Source organism: Athene cunicularia, unplaced genomic scaffold (genome assembly GCF_003259725.1).
Source record: "Athene cunicularia isolate RWA unplaced genomic scaffold, athCun1 SCF_1, whole genome shotgun sequence".
NCBI lineage: Eukaryota > Metazoa > Chordata > Aves > Strigiformes > Strigidae > Athene > Athene cunicularia.
In genome coordinates, this window is record NW_020799155.1 from 1,649,601 (window position 1) to 1,674,547 (window position 24,947).

General features: G+C 37.4%; 1 protein-coding gene across 4 annotated transcripts in view; it reads left to right on the top strand.

Annotated features, from left to right (window-relative positions):
* INPP4B (inositol polyphosphate-4-phosphatase type II B) overlaps positions 1–24,947 on the top strand; it is a 332,198-nt gene that overhangs the window by 283,212 nt on the left and 24,039 nt on the right. For all 4 annotated transcript variants that reach the window (XM_026866972.1, XM_026866970.1, XM_026866969.1 and 1 more), the window contains 4 exons: positions 1,621–1,761; positions 4,882–4,979; positions 9,415–9,527; positions 15,327–15,481. In XM_026866972.1, the coding sequence (XP_026722773.1) occupies positions 1,621–1,761; positions 4,882–4,979; positions 9,415–9,527; positions 15,327–15,481 (507 nt within the window). The remainder of the gene's footprint in view (positions 1–1,620; positions 1,762–4,881; positions 4,980–9,414; positions 9,528–15,326; positions 15,482–24,947) is intronic.

Below are 24,947 nucleotides of genomic sequence, written 5' to 3' on the forward strand. Positions count from 1 at the left end.
TATGCAGAGATCATTTGTGTGGAGTTCTTTACTGTCATCCTTGCTAGCTCTCTATTTTCTTTACATGAGTAGATTAATTAAACAAAACACAAACCAAATAGACTTATCTGGGGAGTAGAATTTTTTTTTTTTCTTCCCCTCCAGGATGGGTATCCTCCATTCAAAACTGATAAACCCTCTCAGTAGGGAGCGCCTGGCATTTACTCAAAGATTACACACTAGTTCCATCCCATGCCAAAGCGTATGCTTGTTGCTCTAGCTGAATGTACATTTCAGTCACAAGTCTGTACTGGATCCATTTTATTTTGTTCTCAGATATATGGGCAGGACAGAGGCTCAAACATGATCACTAGTTCTTCTAAACTGAAGCTGTTTATCCAAAACACCTGCTCTGGGATAGTGCCACTCATCCCTCCAGCTTGCCAGGCATGTCAGAGCTACTGAAAAAAATGACCTTTTTCTTTAAAGTTTTCTGCCTTTTCTCCCCCAGATTCTACACGTGGGTAACCCAGAATGTATTTTAATTCTTTAGCAAGCACACAATTAGTTAAAATAAAGGTTTGGGAGACTTCATGATAGATTATTTTAGTACATGCAAACAGTTTTCCATCTTAAGTTTACATGCAAAAGTTGCATGACTTCCTAGACCTGCTTTTCTGTAGGTAGGATATAGATCTTCCTTCCCTCCTGTTGCTGTAATACTCTTCCTTCTTGGTGTTATACCAAATGTGCTCTGCAGGAGAGATTTCTGTCTTTGTTGTCAGCAGTCCCTCTTTACATGATTATAATGCCAAATCCTGGAGAGAAATGGATTCGCTTCTAGTCTATTATTTTTTTATTAGACTGATTGCTCTAATAACAGAAAGAATAAAATAATAAAAACAAAATTAACAGCATGCCATTGTTTCTGTTGTGGGGTCAGGCATCAATCCTCAAAGACAGATGAAATTCTACTTGAAGTTTCCATGTGATCAGAATTGGGACTGTCAGCCAGAGTTCCGTTTTTCATAAAGTCAGACCAAACACAAACGTAAAACCAGAACTGCTGTATATCATTTCCCTTGTCCTAAAATAGGATTCATGTTTGCATAAGGAGCCTTCAATTATTATCTTCATAGGCTCAGTTTTGTTATTGATGGTGCTTTCTATCCCCAGGGAGAAAATCCAGCCGCTGAAGAAAATGGGAATTTTGCTTTGGGTTTTTGTGAAAGGTTTTTGCTCATATTGTATTTAGAGTGGATACAGGATCAAGTTGTGACTTCTGAAAGGAAGTTGTTTTTGTAACTCAGCAAGAGGCATTTTAAGAGTCAAGGTGTTCTCATTAATATTTTGGTAGCAGAAGACTTTTTTACTGCTTTCGTCTTTAGTCTTATTTTCACTTCAGTAAAGAAGTCAGTATCAGAAGTGTATAATTATACGTACCTGCCTTTTTCCATATAGCTTGGTTATTTTCTTAGAACAAGCGAGCTGAATTGTCACATATTATGGTTCAACACAATGAAGGGGAAAAGGGGGAAACTGATTTATAAGTCTACGTGTTCGCTATAATTTTAGAAAGGTTATAATTTCAAGCAAACCAATCAATATTCCCATCCTTACTCTTCTTTTTATTTTTCCTAGTGAACATTACATTATAGAGGTCCAGCTTCCGGCAAAGATGTTTGAGTTGCTGCCACAAGAGATTAAAGAAGGAAAGCTACTTCGCATGTATCCAGTACTCTTTAATGTTGGAATCAATGAACAGCAAACACTTGCAGAGAGGTAAAAAAAAAAAATTTTAAAAAAAATTGTGTTTCATTTTCTAACCAAGTATGCTACTACAGGATATCTCTCAGGATTAAAAATAAATCTTTTTTGTTATTTGCTCTGGACCATCTCACATTGACTCGCTGTGTGTTTTTAAAAGTATTAAAAGAAATAAGCACAAGCTATGAAGCAATGCAAAATAATGAAAAAGTCCAAGTGAAGATATGACCATATGCAGGACTTTATTTCACACAGTCAACACCAAATTTCCTTTAAATACAGATCTAAAATGGATTTCTACTTCACAGATGTAGAAGTTTGTTCGTATACAGTACTTTGGCCTTTTCAAACACAAGTTTGAAAATTTTAATCTCTTACTATCTTAAAGGGAGTGTTGAAGATGCTAGACAAGTCATAAGCTAGAAAGAAATAATTTTTCTCAGCTTTTTAGGGCTTTTTTCCAGGGTTGAGGAGTGGTAGTTAATAACAAGGAATATGTTAGTAACATGTTTGTACAAACATGAAAGCTGATGGTAAAGTTCTGATGTGTTGATACTACACCTCTGAAAAGATTCCTTGAAACTAATTAATTAGTACAATAATAGTCAAAGTTTCACCAACCTAGTAATTTTCTCTTCCAAGAGAAAGGTATCTGTCGTTCGTGTTAAATTGCCAAATTTGTGCAATGCTAAAACAGCAAGGTAGACATCAACAATAAGATAGCTACATTTTTAATTTTTTTATTTTACTGCTTTTATTAACAGAGCATCCAAGAGACATAATACTTATCTTTAGATTGCAGTTTCTACAAACTCAAAACCGAAATCAAAAGTGTAGCTGGGGAAATAGTGGAAGACACAATAGGCAAGAAGTTAAGCACAACAGGAGTTTCACATCCTGTTCTTTGTGGACAACAGAGTAAAAGCAGTCTTTTAAGGAAGACTTCTAAGGAATGCCAACAGGTAGCTTTGTGGATGTTTATGGGAGACTTCTCTAGATATGCAAGGTGATGTGTGAGAAATTTTAGGTAGAAAATTGAAATGGGAGACATAGGCTGAATCATAAGACAGTTAAAACTGGCGTTTTACTGGTGAAACAGTTGAGTAGTTGGTTAGAGAACATTAAACATTCTTGAAAATGAAAATAGCTTATTCTTGATGCTATGAAGAAAGGAGAGGTGATGCTATGAGAGGAATGACATGGACAAAGTGATAGTGTACAAAACCAACAAAATCAGTGATGACAATTGTGGCTAGGACACGTCACATTTTTCTAGAATCAGAGAAAAAGAGTATGTGGTAACCAAGAAGCAAGTTTGTGACAGCTTACATAGGTGGGATACACTAGAAGGACTATATGTTACAAATGTCCTGAGGGAAAATTTGACAGGATTTAGAAACAGCCTGGGTATATGGGGACTTCTAGGTAGGGTGGCAGGAAGAGTGGTAGCATTGTTCACAGTGGTGATTTTATATTGTGCACAAAGAAAGCCTTGAATGAAAAATTAATATCTGTATATCTATAGATATAAATTATATATTCATATCTGTATTATCAAGCAAATAAATTTGGATTATTCCATGCAGAAACAGCTTTTCTGCATGCACTTACAGGTGTAAACATTAAACTTAATTCAAAATATTGCTTAACTCCTAAAGCTGCACATTTGTCTTTGAGATTGGAAAATGCATGTGCTTTTTGGGAATCTTTTTTTTTTTTATATATATATATAGGAAAATGAACATAAGGATGGAAATAGTTTTGTGAAAAATTTCTTGAAAATGATACTTTATTAGATGGAAACATCTCTTCAATAAAACACACAGTTGAGAACATATCTAATTTAAAAGAAATATTCTCATGTGACAGTGCAGTGAGGGCTACTGAGGAAGTAACGGAATCTTTTCCCTCTTTGGCCAATTTAAATATTTGATTCTCTTCTGCATGATGTAGCAGTACATTTGCTATTTTCTGATCTGTGTCCCCTTTTCTCTACCTGAATTTTCCACTTACCTGTCCATGCCTCGATTTCTGTACTCTTCTATTTCCTTTTCTGTCTTCCTTTTCTTCATTTCAAGGCTATTGTAAACATGAGTCAGAAAAGCTTGGCCCTAACTGCCCGAGGGGTATTCCTGTCTTACATTCATATCTCCCATAGCACAGGTATCAGGATATATATATTTTTTCTTAGCCTATGTGAAATTTGTAGGAGTTTTGATCTCAGAGAGAAAGATATTTGCTTGTACAGCTATAGTCAGTTCGTGGGCAAGCGTAATGGCATCCTGGTGTTGTCTGGGTTTTCTGTGAGTTGCAGGATAATGAGGGTTTGGGTGATGTGTTCCCAGCAGACGTGACTGCTGCAAGAAATCCTAGAACATGCTCCTGAGCCAGGTGCAGCACTGGTAGAGTGACGGCTGAGGTCTCTGTGCTGCAGCAAGCTTAAATGCAGACAACTGAAGCCAACTAGCCTGCGGGTCATAACTCTGTGAAACTTAATGGTGAAATCACTGCTCAACAGCAGAGAAATGGTCCTTTCATTAGTTTCAGATACAAGAAATCAACATAACTAACAGCTCAGGAACAGTGTAGCACAGAAAGGGCCCAGAGAAGTAATCAATTTGACTATTTATAGCAAATATTCTCAGAACAGAATAGAAATTAGTTCTTCTGGAGGTTTTCCACCTGACAGTTGCAGATCTTCTATCTTGTGTGGTTTAAATATATTCCAGCTGTGGTCGAAATTAATATGCCTAAGCAACAGCAGCAGTAAGTAGGAGTTGGTGTTCTCTGCCTGTAGTGCCATTCAAAATTCCCACAGAGTCCATGTGTTTATTCAGGATTGGTGAAGGGAAGAAGAATGTGTCCTTTACTGAATGTTTGTCTAGAAATGGATTACTTTGTTCATAAGTTTCTGGAAGAATTATCTGTGAGTGATGACCTCATTCCCAAATATTAGTTCCAAAGCACGTGAGAGATTAGCAACTGTATGTTTGACAAAATCTAGTACATTCAACACTAGGAAAAAAAAAAAAAAAAAAATCAAAGTTATTTCTCTATGTAAAGAAATAATTCTGAAGGATAATTTAGCTTGGTTTTGTGGGGGTTTTTTCATCATTTTATGGTGCTTTTTTATAGGTTTGGAGATACCACTTTGCAGGAAAACATTAACCAGGAAAACTTAGAACTTCTAAAAGAATATTACAAGCTGTTTACGGAAAAAATGCCTCCTGACTGTGAGTACAAAATAATGCACTATCCAAATGTCTTTGAAAATATTTAATAGGTGAAAGTAATATTAGCACAATATTAGCATGCAGCTTTTAGATTTAGGCCTTAGTCCCATAACTTGTTCCATAAAGTTAAGCACTTTGTGCCTGTACACAGCACACTGAAGCCAATAGTGACTGCAGGCCCAACACCACAGCAGAAACTGCGGGGAGAATGAGATAGAGTAATGATGAACTAAACAGCTTTTTTAAAGTATTAATATAATTTGCCTTTTAAGATTTCAAGTAGAGGGCAGTCCGTATCTACTGTATTTGTAAAGAAATACTTGGTGGGAATTTTCATCAGTTTCAGTCATTTCCTCCATTCTTATTTTGAAAATGTATTAAGATATGGCAAACCACTGAGAAATCTGCAGATGCAAATATGAGCAATGAGCCGCATCATGTCACTGATATGAATAACGTGGTTCCATTAAAATAGGCCCTAAATTCCGATTTTATAGAAATTTGGTATCAAACATTATTCTGTTACTCTGATTGTTGAAAACAAACACTGAAATTACCATTTGTATCAATCGAATCCTGTTAAAGTAGCCTAAAAGTTATTCCCAAATGTTGCAGATTTTACAGCCTGATTTTAAATGGCTTGGGTTTAGGTCTCTGCTCCTTCCCCTTGGGTGATGGGAGGGAGCAAATCTTTTGAATCTAAAGATCTACAGGGCATGTGTGTAACTCCTCGTGGTGTATACTGCTGGTTAAAGTCCCATGCAAAGCTGCTTACAAAGTTCTTACAGAACACCTCGTGTTGATTACTTTTGCAAATTATCCATTATGTGTATGCACTTGTAGATATATCTACTGTGTCACTGTATGTGTGTATGTGTGAATCTTTCATATCAGGATGATTTTTCATTTGTTAATAATTTTGACAGAAGTAAAAGCTCTGTTCCTAAACAGCAGGCAGTATGCTCATCCATCCACCCACAATTCTATAATTCTACAGAGAAACTCATGCAAGAAGTTAGCAATTAATTTAGGGAAATCCTGCCAAGGAAGCATCTTGAAAATCTAACCTCCTCTGGGGTTAGATCTAAGGTAGATCAGCTACCTCTGATTATATAAAAGCAAAAATTTGCTTGCAGATAGTATTTGGCTGCTTTTCATTAACAGAAACTAACTTTGTACTGTCTTCCTGAAGAAGGATTATTAGTGTGCCACAGAGTCTTCCTGGACTTCTTCCAGACTGTGCCGGCTTTTGAGAACTACACTTGGCTAATTCATCATGTCTTTTCTGGTCATTATTACCTTCTTGCTTTTTCTCTACCTCTAAGATCTGTGTTCTTTGTCCCAATTTTTACAGAACACAAATCACCTTCTGTTTCTTTTGCCCTTCCCAGTAGCTCCCTGCCACTATATGGAATCACTCTTTTGGCTTGGAGGAACGTGCCTTTTAAACCAGCTCCTTGGAGAAAAGTGAAGTTCTCCAAGTTGTTCAGGTGGAGGAGGACTTCAATTCCTCCCCTGTTCCCTTACCTTGGCACTCAAGTTCTTAGGAAGATAAACCTCCACCTAAGCTGACAGCAGCCCTGGTGCTGTCGCCAGGTGAGAGCTGTTCGGTATTGACGTCTCCTTGATGGTTTTGTCATGCTTTCCAGCTAGGTTCCTGTAGTGCCAAATCTGTGCTACAAAATAAATGCAGGACCTGGTTCACAAAGCTGTTAGTTACAAACAGTGCTCATAAAGCCAGGCAGAATTTGAGGACTCACAGCCTTGTTGCCCAAGCTGTTGCATCAACCATCCTTAGGCAGTCTCACTTGCCTGCTGCTTCGTTCATATATTCCATTTCAAAGAATTCAATTTTCCACTCCCTTAAAGGTATTGCCACCTTTGCTTTTAGTTTTTCTCTTATCTCTGGTAATTCCCATCGTCAGTAATATTCTAGCTTGCTTTCTATTCCCAATTATTAAAAGTCTTCAGCTGCTTATAACTCCATGTGCCAAACTGATTTTCTATCTTGTCACTCTGTCACTCACCCGTTTCTTAATCTCTTTAATTCTCTAATACAAAACTCTGAAAATAATAAATGACAATATACTCCCAGAAAGACTCCTATCAAAAATGTCAACCAAATGTAGTTCTGGTTTAGGCACCAGTACTGCTTTTTATAGAATAGCTAATGATAGTAAGGGTGCAAAAAATGTATGACTGTTGTTTAGTAGTATATAATCAATTGAGAAAAAACAGCTTAGAAAATTTAAACAGCTGAAAGCATAAAACCAGAAAAACCTATCATAGAGTCATCGTAGAATGGCTTGTGTTGGAAGGGACCTTAAAGATCACCTAGTTTCACCCCCCTGCCATGGCAGGGACATCTTCCACCAGCCCAGGTTGCCCAAAGCCCCATCCAACCTGGCCTGGAACCCTTCCAGGGAGGGGGCTGCCACAGCTGCTCTGGGAAACCTGTGCCAGTGTCTCACTACCCTCACAGGGAATTTGTTTTCCTTTTATCTAATCTAAATCTACCTTCTCATCTTAAAGCCATTATCCCCTGTCCTATCCCTACACCCCCTGATAAAGAGTCCCTCCCCACCTTTCCTGTAGCCCCTTTCATTACTGGCAGGCTGCTCTAAGGTCTCCCCGGAGCCTTCTCTTCCCCAGGCTGAACACCCCAACTCTCAGCCTGTCCTCACAGGGGGTGCTCCAGCCCCCTGAGCATCTTCTATAATATCATCATAATGCATGTAGCAGTACATGCATTTACAGCATAGAGTCTGAGTGTCTTTTGTACTTCCAGGCTTCTCCCCCTTACAATCTATAATAATTTGATGGTTTAAAACTGCTTTGTGTCACAAGGAATTTAAGCAATAGATCACATCCAGTCAAGATGAAGCTCATTTGGCAATATTATAAATGAGGACAATCTTGCTTTACCTATGGTGAAGTCATCTCTCTGAGATGATGCATTTTCTGCTGTCAACCAAAGGAAAACTGCTTTGAAGCAATAAAATGTTTACCTAGTGATACACTCTCATAATCGGGAAGCTTTTTTAGTGTACTCATTGTATGCTATGTGCTTTAAAGAAACAGATGCAGGATAAATATAATAGTCTCGCAGGTTGCAATGTATTTTCATATGCTCTGCATTATTGAATAGTATCATCAGGAATTGCAATACACAGATAAAACAATCCTCACTAGGATTATTAGAAAAGTAGTTTGAATGTACTTTTTCGCATTTTTTTTTCTTTTTGGCAGCACAGTACAAGTAAGGAAACTTAGATATTTTTAGAATAGTTCCTTTTGAGTATATTTAAATTACTTCTTACTATGAATCATGGATAAGGGAAACTACAGAATTCATTAGAAGTAAAAGCCTATTGATAAGAGGGATCATTCCAGTTGTGATCAGATTAGGAGAATGGATTTTTGACCTGCATTAGTAGTTGCCTCATTTTCACTCTTTGAATTGAATATTAATCTTGGCATTTGGGTTTGGGGCTTGGGTGGGTGGGTTTTTTTTTCCCCTTGCATGGAATATCCTACTTTTTCTGGTTGTAAATAACATGTCAATTTGGTTTAAATTTGTTCCAGATGGTTCTGAGCCTTTCTTTGGTGACAAATATTATTAAATTTATTTTTATTTCACTACAATAAGAACAAATAATTTTGAAATACAGATTTGGGTGGTTTCTACTGATTTTCAAAACTAATGAAGATAAAGGTAGCATTAGAACAAACCCCTCCTATATATGCACACATAACAGAAGAGCAAATTAAATTGCCTACCCTTGAATTCCTGCTAGACATCTGTGATTAATAATACTTCAGCTGCCATAACCAGGGCAAATAGGTAAAATTTTGGATTTCAGTAAACCTGACATTATTTTGTATTACAAAGTTAAAGTCCCATTTAATTTCAGACTGAGAAATATCTTTGTTAGATTTTTGGGGAGGTATTTAGTGCTGTTTAGCCCTTCTGTTATGTTATATTAGAAAATAAAGCATTTTAAAACTAAAATGAGATGTTCCATTTTGAAAACAAAGCAAAATATTTTGACTTAAAAATTTTAAAATCATCCAATCAAAGCAGGTTTTAACATGCTTAGTCATTTCTCTACTTATTTCCATTAAAAGTCTATAATAGTTGATGAATACAACTACAGCAGAGATTTGAAAGTTTTTGCCATCCATTTATAAGCTAAAAGTTGAAGACACTTCAATTTTCCATGGTGAAGTTCTTAGGGAGGATAACACAATACTTAGAAAGAAATAACGTTTGTTTATTCCCTAAATATTTAGCTGGTGCCTTCCATGCTATGTTCCCAAATAAGGCTGTAAATTATAGATATGTTCTTTACTATGAGCATTCCTTAGTTAGGACAGCCATATCATCAACCTTACCATAATGAGCAACCTTATAATCTTTTTTTTTTTTCCCTAGGTCTACCACATTTTCAAGAACAAAATGATTTAAAGGGATTGCTTGAAAATCTCCATCAAAATATCCAGGCCAAAAAGAGAAAGAATGTAGAAATCATGTGGCTGGCTGCGACGGTAAGCTCTCTTGTTTCAAATATCTCACATGACAAACTAATTTTCAGATGCCTGCTGCTATTGTAAGTGCAATGGATTTTAAGGATATGAATGGAAAACTCAACGATTAAAGTAGATACGCTGAAATGGCTTTCTAACATTTCCTTTCTGAAGGTCTCTCATCTCACTCATGACTATATCTCTTCTTCCTACACTTAAATTACAGATATTTTTCTAACTTTTTTCACTGGTAGAACTAGCTAGAATTCAAAGTGAGAGATGGCCTTGGTCACTACTTTGACTCCTACATCCTTCCAAGCCCTTTTCTCCAGATGTCCTAGACAGGCAGTCCGTGATCTGTGCTGCTGCCTGTTGTTTTTTTTTTTTTATTCCAGATGCAGGATATTTTCATTTCACTCAGTGAGTTGTGTAACAGGGTAAAAAAGGTTTGTTTCTTGTTTGGGGCATGTTTTTTCTTTAACTGCATCTGGGTTTAGGCTGAGGAATCCCTTAATCCACAGTATGCAGAGAATTAATTCCTTGGATGGTCACACATAGCTGTAAATATATCACCTCATGTGAGAGGGACGATACAGTATTCAGCTACAGCATGTAATTTTTTTGTTGTTGTTTTGTAAATCATATCCATTCTTTATAAAACTTGGTTATTCAAAATATCTTTCTTTTATTGTTTAGTATACATAAGCCTTGTGGTATGACTGAGGACATGATTACTTGCTCCGGCTTTTCTTTAATATTGCTGTCCTCAACTTTTGATTTTCTATAATTAAGGTACTTACATTTTATAAGTAAGTGTTTAATTGTATCAGTACAACTTCTAGTAAATCACGTTTTATATTTTTTTTTTTTGGCCAGTGTCACCATGACAGCTGCTGTAAGGGCACTGATAGCAACACAAAACAAGCTAGATACGCAAAGGGCAGACATTCAGACACAGGGGAGAACACAAAGAAAAATGTTTATCAAACAATAAATAATACTTTGCTTTATTCACATAATTTCTTTTTGTTTCGCTATTCTGTGGTTTTTGCAATGTTAAGAAAAAAAAAACAAACACACACACACCAAAAAAACAAAGGCAAAGCAACCCTTAGATGTTTATAAAGAGCTCATGCTTTTCATGAATGTGAAATTCAACCAGGTAATTGTCTTAGATTTAGAAAAGTATCCTTGGACAGGCCTGAGTCTTTGGTATCTACAGAAATTGAAGTAATACCTTGTGTTTTAGGGAACTTTCACATGCATATATTATTCAAGGCAAATAAATATTTGATACAAAATATTAATAAAATTTTCCACGACTTTTCATTAACAACAGAAACAAGACAATATTAACTATGTCTTTGTATTAATAACTGATGTAAATTTTTATATTCCTGATAACATTTTGCCCTTTGTCTAAGAAATATTATCACATGCTATTGCAGTATAAATCTGTTGTGAATAAAGATAAAAGCTTTTCTTGCAGTACCAGTTCTGCAGTTACTATGAAACATTGCTTTTTAAATAAGTAAAAGATAAATCAGTACAAGATACTGTAAAGTGAGCCTCAAAGAATATGACAGAATTGACTTTATATTTGGATATAGTAAGTTGTCTTTTGCCATATTACATGGGTAAATAGCATTCTTCAGACATACAAAGTGTTTCAGATTTTTCCTTCACGGTTTTATATTGCTCCTTACCTTACTCTAACCTTCTTAAATGAGTAGTTCTGGACCCATTGATCTAAAAACACTGTTATATGTTACATTTATTTATTGTAAAGGATGTGAGGATATCACTTTCTTACTGCAGTAGATGTATGGTATCACTTTGTTACTACAGTAGATGTATGAGATTCTATATGGGTATGCATATGTATCTGCACCTGCATGTAATCCATGTTGTAATAGGACTGAGAGTACATCTGCATTTTAAAAGTCAACTTTTGCAGATTGGCATCACAAACATATGTTACTTTAAATATAATGGGACAGAGATTTAAATGCTAAATACTTTTATTTCCTAAGCTCCACCCTTCACCTTCTGTCTTATTATCAGGAGAAATAATCAGAGTATTGATTTATTCTTGTTTTAGTCTTCATAGTTTTATATGTTTTTATCATACCTTCTTTAAACTTAATCGCAATCCTAATCATTTAAATATATGTTTGTAAGGGAGACTTTCTAAATCTCTAATAAATGTTAAGTCCGTTTCTCTTCCTCCTATATCTTCAGTGTATTTGGAGAAATGAGCAAAATTGAGGATAAAATTCAAGCTGGACACTAATCGTAAGATGTGTGTTCTAATTTGATGATATTTCTATATATTTGGTACTGTCCCTTATTACATTTCTAGAGCATCAGATCATTGTGTTTGCCCGTTTGAATTACTTGTTTAACTGCTGCTGCTTAGTGAACTGAATTATTCTAAGGATTTATCTGGGCCAGCTTATCAGGTTAACCTACATTTCTCCTTAAATCAGGGTCTAAGGATTTTTTAATTTGTTTATTTAAGTTAACAGATTGTTTTCTATTTAATTCACTTTGAAGTGACTGAGACATTTGTACTGAACTTCAATGCAAAAGCAGCTTGTGGTTATGGTCATTTGCTTGTTGTCTAGAATGCTTCTCGGTACAAAACTGACTAGCCAACACTTTATACATGTGCTGTCAGCCCAGATTTGGTGTTAAGTCTCCCTTCCCTGCAGCAGAGGCTATCACTCATCTAGAAAAATTACCTGTATTTTCTTATGACTCATTCACTTTGAATAGTCACAATGACTCATGGACTTCAGAAGAGACTACTGTAAAGAGAATTATTCTCTTCAATTAAGCGGTTAATTCACAGCATTATTTTTTTTTAAATTGTCTTATAGTACTTTATTTAAATCCCAGTAAAACCTTCCAAATTTTTAAAGAGATTTAAGCTTTAAAATTTTGAATTATAGAAGGGAAGAAACACTCACATGTTCTCCTTTACTATCCAATACTTCTTTAGGTTCAAAGTTAGAATCAATTCATTAATTCCCTGGATTAAAGTTTTGAGATCACCCTTTACCACAATATTACGAAGACCTTAAAGACTGTATTTTCTGAGTCACTGATTTTATAAGAATTTATGAGAATGTAATTAACAGATAAAGAAAGTACTTTATTTGCTGAAGTGATATTATGCAGATCATGTTCCAGTTTCATCCTGCAAGATCTCAAGTAAACACTTGATAGCCAAGCTGGGAAGTTCCTTAGAATGAAGCCTAACTCCTGTAACTTATTGCCTTGCCCTATTCTCATAATGATTTGGGGGTTTTTTAATACTGTTACAGCTATGATTGTTCAGGGGTAGGAGCAAGCAAAGCAAAGTATTACCTTTTCTTAGGACAAATTATGTCAGGGGAAAGTTAGACCCACACTTGGGTACACCACCTCTCTATCACAGAATGACAGAATTGTCTAGGTTGGAGAAGACCTTAAAGATCATCTATTCCAACCACTAACCTCACACTGACAGTTCCCAACTCCACCAGATCCCTCAGCGCTGGGTCAACCTGACTCTTGAACCCCTCCAGGGATGGGGACTTCCCCCCTGCCCTGGGCAGCCCATTCCAACACCCAACAACCCCTTCTGCAAAGAAATCCTTCCTGACAGTCTAAACTAGTCTAAACTTTCCCTGGCACAACTTGAGGCCATTCCCTCTTGTCCTATCACTTATTACTTGGTTCAAGAGACTCATCCCCAGCTCTCTGCACCCTCCTTTCAGGGAGCTGTAGAGGGCGATGAGGTCTCCCCTCAGCCTCCTCTTCTCCAGACTAAACCCCTCCAGTTTCCTCAGCCGTTCCTCCTACGACCTGTGCTCCAGACCCTGCACCAGCTCCGTTGCCCTTCTCTGGACACGCTCGAGTCACTCAATGGCATTTTTGTAGTGAGGGGCCCAAAACTGAACACAGGAATCGAGGGGCGGCCTCACCAGTGCCGAGTACAGGGGTCAGATCCCTTCCCTGTCCCTGCTGGCCACGCTATTGCTGACACAAGCCAGGATGCCATTGGCCTTCTTGGCCCCCTGGGCACACTGCTGGCTCCTGTTCAGCCGGCTGTCAATCACCCCCAGGTCCCTCTCTGACTGGCAGCTCTCCAGCCACTCCTCCCCAAGCCTGTAGCGCTGCTGGGGGTTGTTGTGGCCCAAGGGCAGCCCCCGGCATTTGGCCTTATGGAAACTCCTCCAGTTGGGCTCAGCCCATGGCTCCAGCCTGTCCAGGTCTCTCTGCAGAGCCTCCCTACCGTCGAGCAGATCAACACTCCCACCCAGCTGGGTGTCAGCTGCAAACTGACTGAGGGTGCACTCGATCCCCTTATCTAGATCATCCATAAAGATGTTAAACAGGAGTGGCCCCAACACCGAACCCTGGGGGACACCACTCGTGACCGGTCGCCAACTGGATTTAACCCCATTCACCACAACTCTTTGGGGCCGGCCATCCAGACAGTTTTTTACCTAGCAAAGCGTGTGCCCATCCAAGCCATGAGCAGTCAGTTTCACCAGGAGAATGCTGTGGGAAACAGTGTCAAAGGCCTTACTGAAGTCAAGGTAGACAACATCCACAGCCTCATCCAATAAGTTCAGTTTTTTTCTTTTCCTAATAAAACACAGTTTGAACCTAAAGTATAAACTAATGGCCTGGTACAACCACAGATTGATTCTTAACATGAGAAATTAGCCTAAAAAATATGTCACGTTTTCCTTATCTCTTATAATTTTGTCAAAAAGTACATTGAAAGTAGACAATCCATGGCAATCATTTGTGTCAAGCTTTAGTTGTCTAGGTCACACAGTGAACAGTTTACCTGTTGAAAATAAGGACTATCTTTAAATTCAGATGTGTCTGAATCTGTAACCTCATGAGAAGTTAGTCCTCTACGTTCATGAATCTCAGTTAAGACTTGTCAAAGCGTTTCTTCATTTTTTCAGCGTTCCTTACGTGTTCAGAGAATTAAGCTTTAATTGAATAGTGTGGTTTCACAGAAAGTGAGGAAAAAATGAAACAACTTTTCCTTTTATAGTCTAGGCTAACACAAATACTTTTTAAAGTTCAGGAAATTGGATTCAGTGGTTTGGTAAGCTGCAATATGTGTAGATATGTGTGACTTGCTTAAAATGCTTAGGACTAAGATTATTTTTTTTCTGATTGGGTCCACCATCAGTTTCTTGCTTCACTTGGAGCAGGGTGGGAAAGTGGAGGGGAATGTTGGGGTTGGCAGAAGAGAGACTTGATTGCGACCGCAGTATAAGATTGTGTGCAGCTCTCTTAAAATCAGTAAAGGCTTCTTTTTCCTCAGCGGGCAGGTTATTTGTAGCTTTGTCCTGCTAATGACAGCCCTGAAGATCTGCTTTTAAAATGCGTCATTTGAACAAAGTAGAAATGGTCTATAGATCATTAGCTCTAATCTTTTGGTGCTATTTTTGTAGAGTATTAATGCTGCAAATTTATAAACAAAAGATAAACTTCTGGTTCTTTTCAGCACAACATTTTCACCTTTTGTGGCACTGTGTCAGGCCAGCATGGGCATAACCATTAGAATTATGAAAATCCCCAAGGCAGTGCTAATACCTGATTTAACTGCAAAGACACGTGTCAGCAGCCATATGATTCAGGTTGGCGTCACTACCTTTTAATAGCTATTTTCTTCTTGAGAAATACTGTAGTTCTCTGTATTCGTTGTCCGTGATGGCCAAATTGTGGGAGTTCCGCAGGCTGGCTAGTGTGTAGAGAACACAAGGTGTGAAAAGGGCAATCCTTTGACATCTGCCTCTGTTTCAGATCTGCCGTAAGCTGAATGGAGTCCGTTTCACCTGTTGCAAAAGTGCCAAAGACCGGACATCCATGTCAGTGACGCTGGAGCAGTGCTCCATCTTGAGGGACGAGCATCAGCTTCACAAAGACTTCTTTATTCGGGCGCTGGATTGTATGAGAAGGTATGTGGAGATTTTTGCATGTCCCTTGTGTTCTGAGCTAAGCCAGGTACAGAACAGTCTAAAGGCTTTTGCAGATGCATGATAGGCCCAAGTCCTGATTTGTCAGGGAACTGGCCAGCAGCATGCTAGCTGGTAAGTCACTTTTGCATGCAAGGTCTTTGCAACTACGTGTTTTATCACAAATTAACAGTTTCTGAGATAGAGACATGAAACCTTGTAAGTGTCACTTCGCTGACTGTAGAATTTGACCAAGGTAAATAGCAGTTATTTTAACATTTTTTTAGGCTTTTATAAAGTTTAACATTTTAACAACATTCTATGACTGTATTTTTTAAAAAAAAGAGTTATTTTCTAAGAATATTTTTTAAATGTTTACACATTCATTAAATCATTTGTATAAAATTTAGTCAAATATTGTGAAGGCAAAATACTCATTTGTTACAATGACAGTTTTTATTAGCTCGTGTTATTAAAAAGAACACCCAAGTAGGTTTGGACTGATGGTGGTTGCCACTAATATCTGATAGTCTTTACTGTGCTTAAAAAAAAAAAAAAAAAAAAAAAAAAATATTCTAAATTACAACTATGCAGAAATTGAAGCTGATGTTATCAGGAATGTGTAATTAAAAGATGTAAAGATTTCTGATTATCTGACTCTTTGATGAATTAAAAAAAAACATTGAGCAAACAAGTTTTGATCATAAAATGAATCTAGATGCTATATCCTCTAAAGAAACTTTCCTCATTGGCTTTAATGAGTACTGCATTGTATTTTTCATAAGAGTTTAAAAAAATGTATCTACAACAATCAAATAATTTATAACAAATGTCACTGCAGAACTAATACAATATATTCTGGCCAATCTGCAAAGACGACACTGAATCATATCTTTCACTTATGTGAAACACAAATTGTCTGTATGTTGGATTTTTTAAAGATCATACAAAGTAAATACTCATGTTTAAAGCCTATAATGAAAAAATCTTGATCTTAATATAGGTGTTTAATGTCTAGATTAATACTGTAGGTCCTTTTGTCTTTTAGCAAAGGTAGATTTTCTAAAGAAAAAGGTAATGTTTACAAAGAGTAATTGAGCAGAGGACTGAGATGGCTTCGATGTAGGGTTGGTTTGCAAGGTTCTAGTGTAGTGTGGTGTGTTAAACTGAAGTGTATCATTTTGCAAGTGTCATTAGCTTGCATAAATCCCTTCGTCTCTGGAGTATTTCAGTGAGTGAATGATTTGTGTACAGTCTTTCATAACTACATGTTTTATCATGAATGAAAAATTTGAGTTTTCTGTGTTAAATTTCATTTGTGTTGACATTTCAAATTTTTTTTTAATTTTGTCTCCAATAAGTGCAGAAGCGTGTAAGCTACATTAAATTACCAGATACATACAATCTACTTATATAAAATCATTATTATGTTAGAATAGCATTGGTAAAAGATTGAAAAAGTTTAACTGATATAAGCCTGATTATTACAAAAAAGTGTCCTGATATTTATACAAACTAGCTTGTTAGTACTAAAATGTAGTAGGTTTTTGTAGACTAAAATGTAAGCAGCTTTGAGTGCTTTTGTATCACATAACTGATCTGAAAGTTTAGATTAACTCATTAGTTATATTTGCAGATGACAATAAATTGGAGTCAGAAAAGAATGGTGAAAAGCAAAAAAAATCCGGAAAAAACTTTAAAAATAAATGAGCAGATGGGTATATGAGGTTGAAGCACCATTGGAAATATGTTAATCCTATGTTTTTGCTGTAGTTTTAAACAGAAAAAAAAAGCTTTATCCTGCTAATATTCTGTAAATGGGTTTAAAACAGCCTTGAACTGTTGGATAGAAGGTAATAATTTTGGTTTGGGTTTTGTTTGGGACTTAAAGCAAGAGCCTTGCAAATAGTGGCACTAGCATACAAAATAACCTGTAGCATGCAGATAATAAATAAATGGATCTTTTACCTGTACTAGTTTCTACTAGTTGTATGATACTGTTCACACAACTGGAGGTAAAAAAAAAAAAAAAAAAAGAGCGGCCAACTTTATATCTTTTTTCTCATAAGATGGTGAAAGAAAGCCCCAAACATTCAGAAGAACAAAAAAGTCAGATGGGGACACACAGTACTTAACTCTGTGGTACTCTCGTTGGGAGTTGGTCAGACAGTTTTAAGAGCTATCTTTGGGTGCTTTTTTTTGGTAACTTCGGTGCTACAGACATTCAGCAGGGACTGTTTCTTCCTCCCCGCTGCCCATCTGTTGCTGGAGGAGCTTGTTGAGCAGTGCTGGAAGAGCTGCAGGCTTCCCTCCCTCGCCACCTCTGACTAGGGAGTGTGGCCAGGACCCTCCAGCTGGGCTCTCTTCCTTCAGGCAGATGGAGAAAGGTGAATTGCAAAGAAAGGCAATTGGAGACAGCAAACTGGGAAGGAAAGAACAGCCAGGCAAAAGAGAGAGGGGAAAAAAGGCCCTAATTTCCACAAGAAGAGATATAATGGCGTTTCAACTAAATCTCCTGTATTTTACTTGAGGGAAGTTCAGCAGCTACATTTTTGAGGTTTAGGGGAATGAGGTTAACAGACTTGTTTGGTAGTTGTCATGATGCTTGCCCTTTTATTCTCTCTTTGTATTTGATTACTGTTGCAGCGTGTTATCTGAAATATTATACTGTGCATTTCTAAGTTTTTCACTGACTACTTGTAGAAACTTTTAGAATGATTTTCACATCTAAAAGAACCTCAGTTATTTTAAGATCAGAGAAAAGCTCTGTTTGCCATCTAATTTATAATTTTAGCAATTTTCCCCTGATGAATCTTTTCTAGATCACTTAGTTAAACTCTGTCAATCAAATCCCTTTATACTGATTGCCACAAATCACTTTTAAACCTTTCAAAAGAACAAGTAGACAAGAAAAAAATTCAACATCCAGGATCCTAACAGACTGGATTGATCTTTGAAAGGCTTTTTTCAAGAGTTAACAGTAGGAGATAGAGAGGACTGTGAAACAAAGTGAGTTGTAAAAGTAAATGGCGATTCAAAAGCAGCCTTTATTGGAAATACCATAATTTTGAGGTATGAAAATTATAAAGGTGTCTGTGTAGCTGTAAAGCTTTTTCTTTTCCTGCCAGTGCTGACACAGCTTTGCTGGCTGTTATAAAAGGGAAGCATGTGCTTACGAGTTTGTGCTTTCTTGCCTCCAGAAGTTTGGAGATGCTGGTGGTCTGTGTGCTGCTGCTTTTCAGCTTCTCTGACGTCCCCAGAATTTTGAGCAAACCAGAGGCCATGTCAGATGTTTCGGTGTGTTTGCTTTGATGTACGTTGCACAACGCTATTTGGAAAATACTGCCAGTAGCTTAGTTTGTTACTTAGTTTGTAAGTGGAGAATCAGTGTCTTGTAGTGATAAGCTATATGATGTCTATCGCTTCTTAAAAAAAAAAAAAAAAAAAAGTTGTACAAAAATCCTTCCATTTGTTGTCCCTTTAGCTTATCCAAAATGTGGTAAAAAGATGAAAGGAGTTCAAGCTTTATCACTTACAATATGTAATAGATGGTTTTGTCTTCTGGGTGTAACTCTAGCCATTATGATGCTGAAATTAATGTGTATGTGAAGCAACTATTCCATAAGTAATTCTACATATTATAGTTTCCTTGCTATATGTATGTGACTTCCATTGATCTTAGTGACATGCACAGTGCAGGATGAGGAAAATCAATATATTATTCCCTCTGAGTCAACTGCTTGCAATTCACATCATATTAAAATCATATTTATAATGCTGCCATTTTCAAATCATCATTTTTTGCAATCATCAATATTTTTTTTTATTCTTCCCTTCACCAGTATTTGACTATTTCCTATCATTCAATGTTAACTATATTCCAGTAGAGAGACAAAACTGATTTACCCAAGTTCATTGCGGTATCTGTCACACAATTCTACTTTTCATCTTTAGAGCTGGCCACTGCTTAAGGGAGGTTGGACCCTGGTAGGCAGCACACTGTCAAGCCGTTCTGTAAAAGTACTTTGATTTTTAAATTTTTTTTTTCCTTCTTTCTTTTCTGAACCTATTTAATGTCAGTGTTTCAGTGACAGGACCCCTATTGCAGGCCCTGGGTAGTGTGTAACCTCATCATCTCCTAGCTTTTCACCATGTTTCCAATAAAGCCTCAAAAGTAAAAACAAGCAAATGAGATGACAAATCCACTGTCTGTCACTGAAGCCTCAGGCTTTCAGCCTTATCATAATTCTTAGCAGAGCACAAAACCTGTCAGATATTTCACATTGAATACAAAATTTGACTCAATCTAGGACACACAGTTTTCACCTGAAACAGTAGTCAAGGATATTTCAGATCATTCCGAATAAATTGTTTATCAAAAATCTGCTTGAAGCCCAAATACAAAGAATGAATGGTCTGGGCATCAAGGTATGGGCTTTTGATGTCCCAGTTATGAAGCAAATAGCTCTTTTTTAAAGAGCTGTTTGACGGCACCTTTTCTTAAAGATCATCTTAAAGATGTGTGAGTTGAGAAGGGGAGGGACAGCTGTAATAGCTCTTTAATCGGGGACTTTTCAGTGTTCTGGGTGGAACCCACGGGTCCAGGCTGAGATTGACCTTGGCCATGGAAAAGCCTGTGCAGTGTTGTGATTGCTACATGGACTGGGAAACAGGAGCAAAGGGACAGGATGAGGCATGGGCATCCATGTGCCTTTCTCACACCTCCCAGCTTTCACCCTGCCCCTGCAAGCTTGTGGCAATAGATGCAGCACATGAGGGGTCACACAGAAGAGAAAGCATGTGTTCTTCTCTAACCTTTTCTTTTTCCAGACCATCTGATCTTCATCTCTTTTTTTTTTTTTTTCTGAGAGTATTAGCACAGTGTGAACAAAACTTAAAAGGGAGAGCCTTGCTTCCAAGATAGATTTTTCCATCATTCTATGGATCTGTAGAAGCTTAACATTTATAGTTTGAGGTACAAACTTTAGATGGAAAGATTTACATTACCTAATGTATTGAAAGAGGCCTGGCACTAAGTATCAGCAAGGTCTGATTTTGGTGCATTGAACCATCAATTTTGTTTTCTGACACTAAATTACTATACTCTTTAAAATAGCAACAGTGTGCAGAGGAGAAGAAAACAAAGTGGAGAGAGATTGTCACAAGATGTAATAAGAATCAATGCAATTGGCACCTTGTTGGAATCTTTTAGAATAAAGGTCTATTTCTGAGCATCTTTCTGGAAGGAGGAAGAGAATTACAACCATTGCAGACAAAGTATCAAACAGTAGCTTGAAAAAGCTGTGTTAAATCTAAGGTTTTCTAATATAAGCACTCAGTTTCACAGAATTTATCCTTATAATGTGTCTTTAAAGCCATTATCTGTTTTTTAAGACTTAAAAAAAAGAAGGGGGAAAAAGAAAAAGGAGAAATAATACACTTTATTTGCACCATATCAGGCTCAGGATGGTTGTCAGTGAGGTTCAGGCTTCTGCAAGGGGAAATTAAGAAAGTAAAATTGGCAATTGTTTTGTAAAATAGTCTCATGCATTTTGTCTGTTTCACTGGAGTCAGATGTTCAAGTCCATGTTTTGCAAAGGAATGTTCTCTAGCTGACTACAATAGTTTCATTTTTCCTGTACCTCATTTCTCCAACTTCTTCACAAATACTGGTTTTAGACTTCTTTCTCATCAACACCCCAGTCAGTCCAACACCTCTCTCATGGGAACTTTCTCATCTTCCTCTTTTTCACCAGACCATTGCTTGAATATTTCCCTCTGGTTGGTCCTTCCTCCTCTGCAGTGCATGTGTGGCTGCATCTGTCTTCCTCTTCTTCAGAGCTCAGGCACTGGTCTCAGTAACAATGTGGAGAGGGAACAGCAGAGATGGTCCCCCTGCCTCATTGCTTTTGCTTCATACTGCAGCGGTCACCAATTGCTTGTGAGAACAGCATGGAAAAGTCTTGTCTAACACCTTGACCTGGCAGACGTTCAGCATAGATTAAATTCTCAAAGGATCTACCTGCTGAATTTTAACAAGTCTTTGTTAGGAAGAGGTGATTTCAGATTCTTGCAGGAGCAGGCTCTTACAATAGTTACAATAGTTACATCTCTCATACCTTTATTACCTTGATGCAGAATATCAAATCCTTCTCTTCAGCATGGAGGTACTAGTAATCATCTCAAAAAAATTTAAAAAAAAAATAATTGTATATTTTTTCTTCTTTAAATGACATTGTAAGTTTGATTTTTATCCATTCAGAATGAACTAACAATTGAAAGTAGAATCTTAATGGAAAGCATTGTGTAACCTTAATTATAGTTGCACCTCTCCTGGTACCTATAATAATGTTCCTGGACTAATCACTGGGGGGGAGGGAGTGTTCAAGAGAAAAGAGTAAAAACCTTTGCCACTCTCTGCAAGGAATATTTAGAGATGTGACCCAGGCTACATCACGGAAACACTCAGATTTCCAGCAGGTAGCAAACCAGAATTTCTGAAGTAAATGCTTAGTTTTTCTGTCAGTCCATGGGAGGAAGGTAGTACCATAAGTAATATGCGCCTGCTTCTCCTTCACTGTTTATGTAGGAAAGGTGGGTACTTCAAGAGGACTCAGAACCTGACAGGAAATTTTGACTACCAAGTACTAAAACATAGTAATACATCAATTGCTGTGCATTATGGGGGGGGGAAATAATTTAAAAAAAAAATAAAAGTTCCTTTACCATTGAAAAAGAAAATATTTGGCCACGTTTGGGTTTTGACAAGAAAGAAGCCTTGATTCCCTCTGTTCTTTTTGCTGAAGGGAGTCCTTGCCCTTTGACTTAAGGATGTATATCACACAGTTCCCCAAAGGAGAACCAGATTTAATGGAATTTGGATCAGTAACTCACCCTACTCTTAGTTTTTCTCCTCTGATTTGTATTTTTTATTTCTCACTGAGATATCAACACAGTAAATAATCTGTTAACTAGCCCATATTAGCATTTGCCGTATCTTGACCCAAATGAAAATATAGGGAATTGAGCTATTGCATCCCTCTCAGTGAATGGTTTAGTTATTCAGTATAGACAGTGAGAAAGGTGTATAATTACTTACCAGGTGCACATTTTGATCACTTGATTTTCAAAACCAGCCAAACAGAAAAACCTTGTCCAATAAATTTGCTTTCCCGTTTAGTACCACAGTCTGTGTTTGGATCCTTAGTAGTGCACCAGTGAATTTAAACACTGCATCTTGATTAATTAAAAAAGGAAAATGAAAGTTCTTACTCTATTTGCACTCACAAAAAAAGCTTCTAATGTAAAGTGTTTCAGTCACTTTTGTCATACATATGTTACAGGACCATAGTTTTCCTGGAATTCACCTGCCATGGTTAGGCAAATCTAGCATGCAAGCAATCAGATTATCTGAAAATATTGTTTGATGTTCACTTTTGAGATTCTTCTACTCATGGAAGACTTCATTAATTACCTCATTCATTTGGTGCTTTAGTTCTTATGTTATTGCTTATTCAGAACTTCCATGAAAGACAAGGTCTTACCTGAAATCACAAACTAGATGTGTTATACTCACTAGACTGAGTAATACTAAGTTTCTTCCTATTATATTTGACTTCGATTTTTCTGGGAGAGCGTGTGGGAACAATTCTGTATGCATATTTATTATTTGTTAAAATTCCATGTGCCACAGCTGAACTACCATGGCTTTGACCATGTATAGCTAAATCTCTCAGGAAAAGCCGCACTGCCAAGTCTACAATTTAGATAAGAAAGGAGCAGGAAATAAGAATAAGCTGGTGGTAATAGCATACAATAGCTGTTTAAAATTATCATGGATCCAATCTCTTCAAGAATTTATCTGCCTCTAAACAGTATTCTTCTCAGAATAATATAACATGGGCAGGGAAAGCTCATAACTTCCTTCTTGCAGTCCCAGCCATGTACAGACTGTGGACAAGTGAGGGGACACAGATAAAAAGCAGCAACTAGCTGCTATTCCAGAAAAGTTGTTTTGTAATAAAAGATTTTGCATTTCTTCAGAAGAAAGATGATGTAGTGTCAGGCTACAGCTCTAGCTGGCTTATGCAGAAAGCAGGTAACAGACACTTCTAGGTCTATTTTTGCTCTTGTTCTGGGCTCCCTTAATCCCTTCATCCAATTTAGTTTCTTTTGTAGGAATACTCCCTGCTCAAATCCCTGTTCCAGTTTCTTCCATAAATTCCCTGCCTTCCCCATTCAGTTTGCTTCTCTTTCTAGTGAACATTTCCCTATTTCTTTCTCTCCTGCAGTATTACCTTGGTGTATATTTTGAAGAACTCCTTTGGCCATAGCCTTGCTCACCTCAGTTCAGGAGTGAGTTTTACTGATGGTTTCTAGTTGTTACTTGCTGTGACAGCTCTGATTTGATGAGTGACATTTTGTAAATGTGTCTGGCATAGCTAGCAGCAACAAGACATTTCCCAGTGTTCCCTTGCAGTACAAGTCCTGGTAGCTGTTTGCAGTGGAGTGACCAGAGGAGTTTGTGTTTGGGCTATTATGTACTTATTATGGATTTCCTACTTCCATTATGTTATCTGTAGCTGGCCAGAACTACACCCAGTAACAGAGCCAGTAGCATTATATTGCTATGCTGTTCTCTGGATCATTCAGAGATAAATTTGGGAGATAATTTTGGGAATTTGTATTCTTAATAGCCTAAGCCTCTACTATAATCTGTATAAATAGGAAGTATGTGTTTATAAGGAAGTTAATGCAAAGGAAAGGTTGGAGTCCTCCCAAAACACACAGCCAAATCGCTCCACAGTTGACTCCTACTGGTAGAACAACTAATGTGGTTTCTGCAACCGTGGGACTTAGTGGTGCTCTAGTTGTATTGTGACTCTAAACATACCTAATGGCAAAATCACTGGGCACTGGTTTGACTGTGCACCTGCAGTGCTGGTTTAGTGCCCTGCTTCCCTGCCAGCTTATCTTCTCTACCCAACCTGGATGTTGCCACATGCATAATGTCTTCCAGTAGTGGAAAAAGCACCTGGCTTTTCTCCTCTGTTGGAGATGCTCCTAATGCCCCAGGAGGGTGCCAGAGCAGAGTTGTGACCTGTGCAGGGTCCTGGAATCCCCGGCAAGGCTTAGCCAAGGTTAAAGTCCCATAGACCAGGGAGGTCAGAGGGTGGGAAGGGGATCACTGTTTCCTATAACATCTGTCATGGGTTTAAATATTTTAGGTATATGACCCAGCCTTCTCGTTAGATTACCTGTTAATGAGACAGGAGATACCTCTGTCTGTGGTATTCAGAAGCTTCACTTAACCTTGTGTAAAATATTTCATAGTGTTGTGGTGTTAGGTGTATCATTGTTCTTTTTTCAAAACCGTTATTTGTAGCCTTTCTGTATTTATTCCTTAAAGAATAAAATAGCACTTTTGGGGGGTAATTTGATAACTTGAAATATTACAAACATCTGTAAT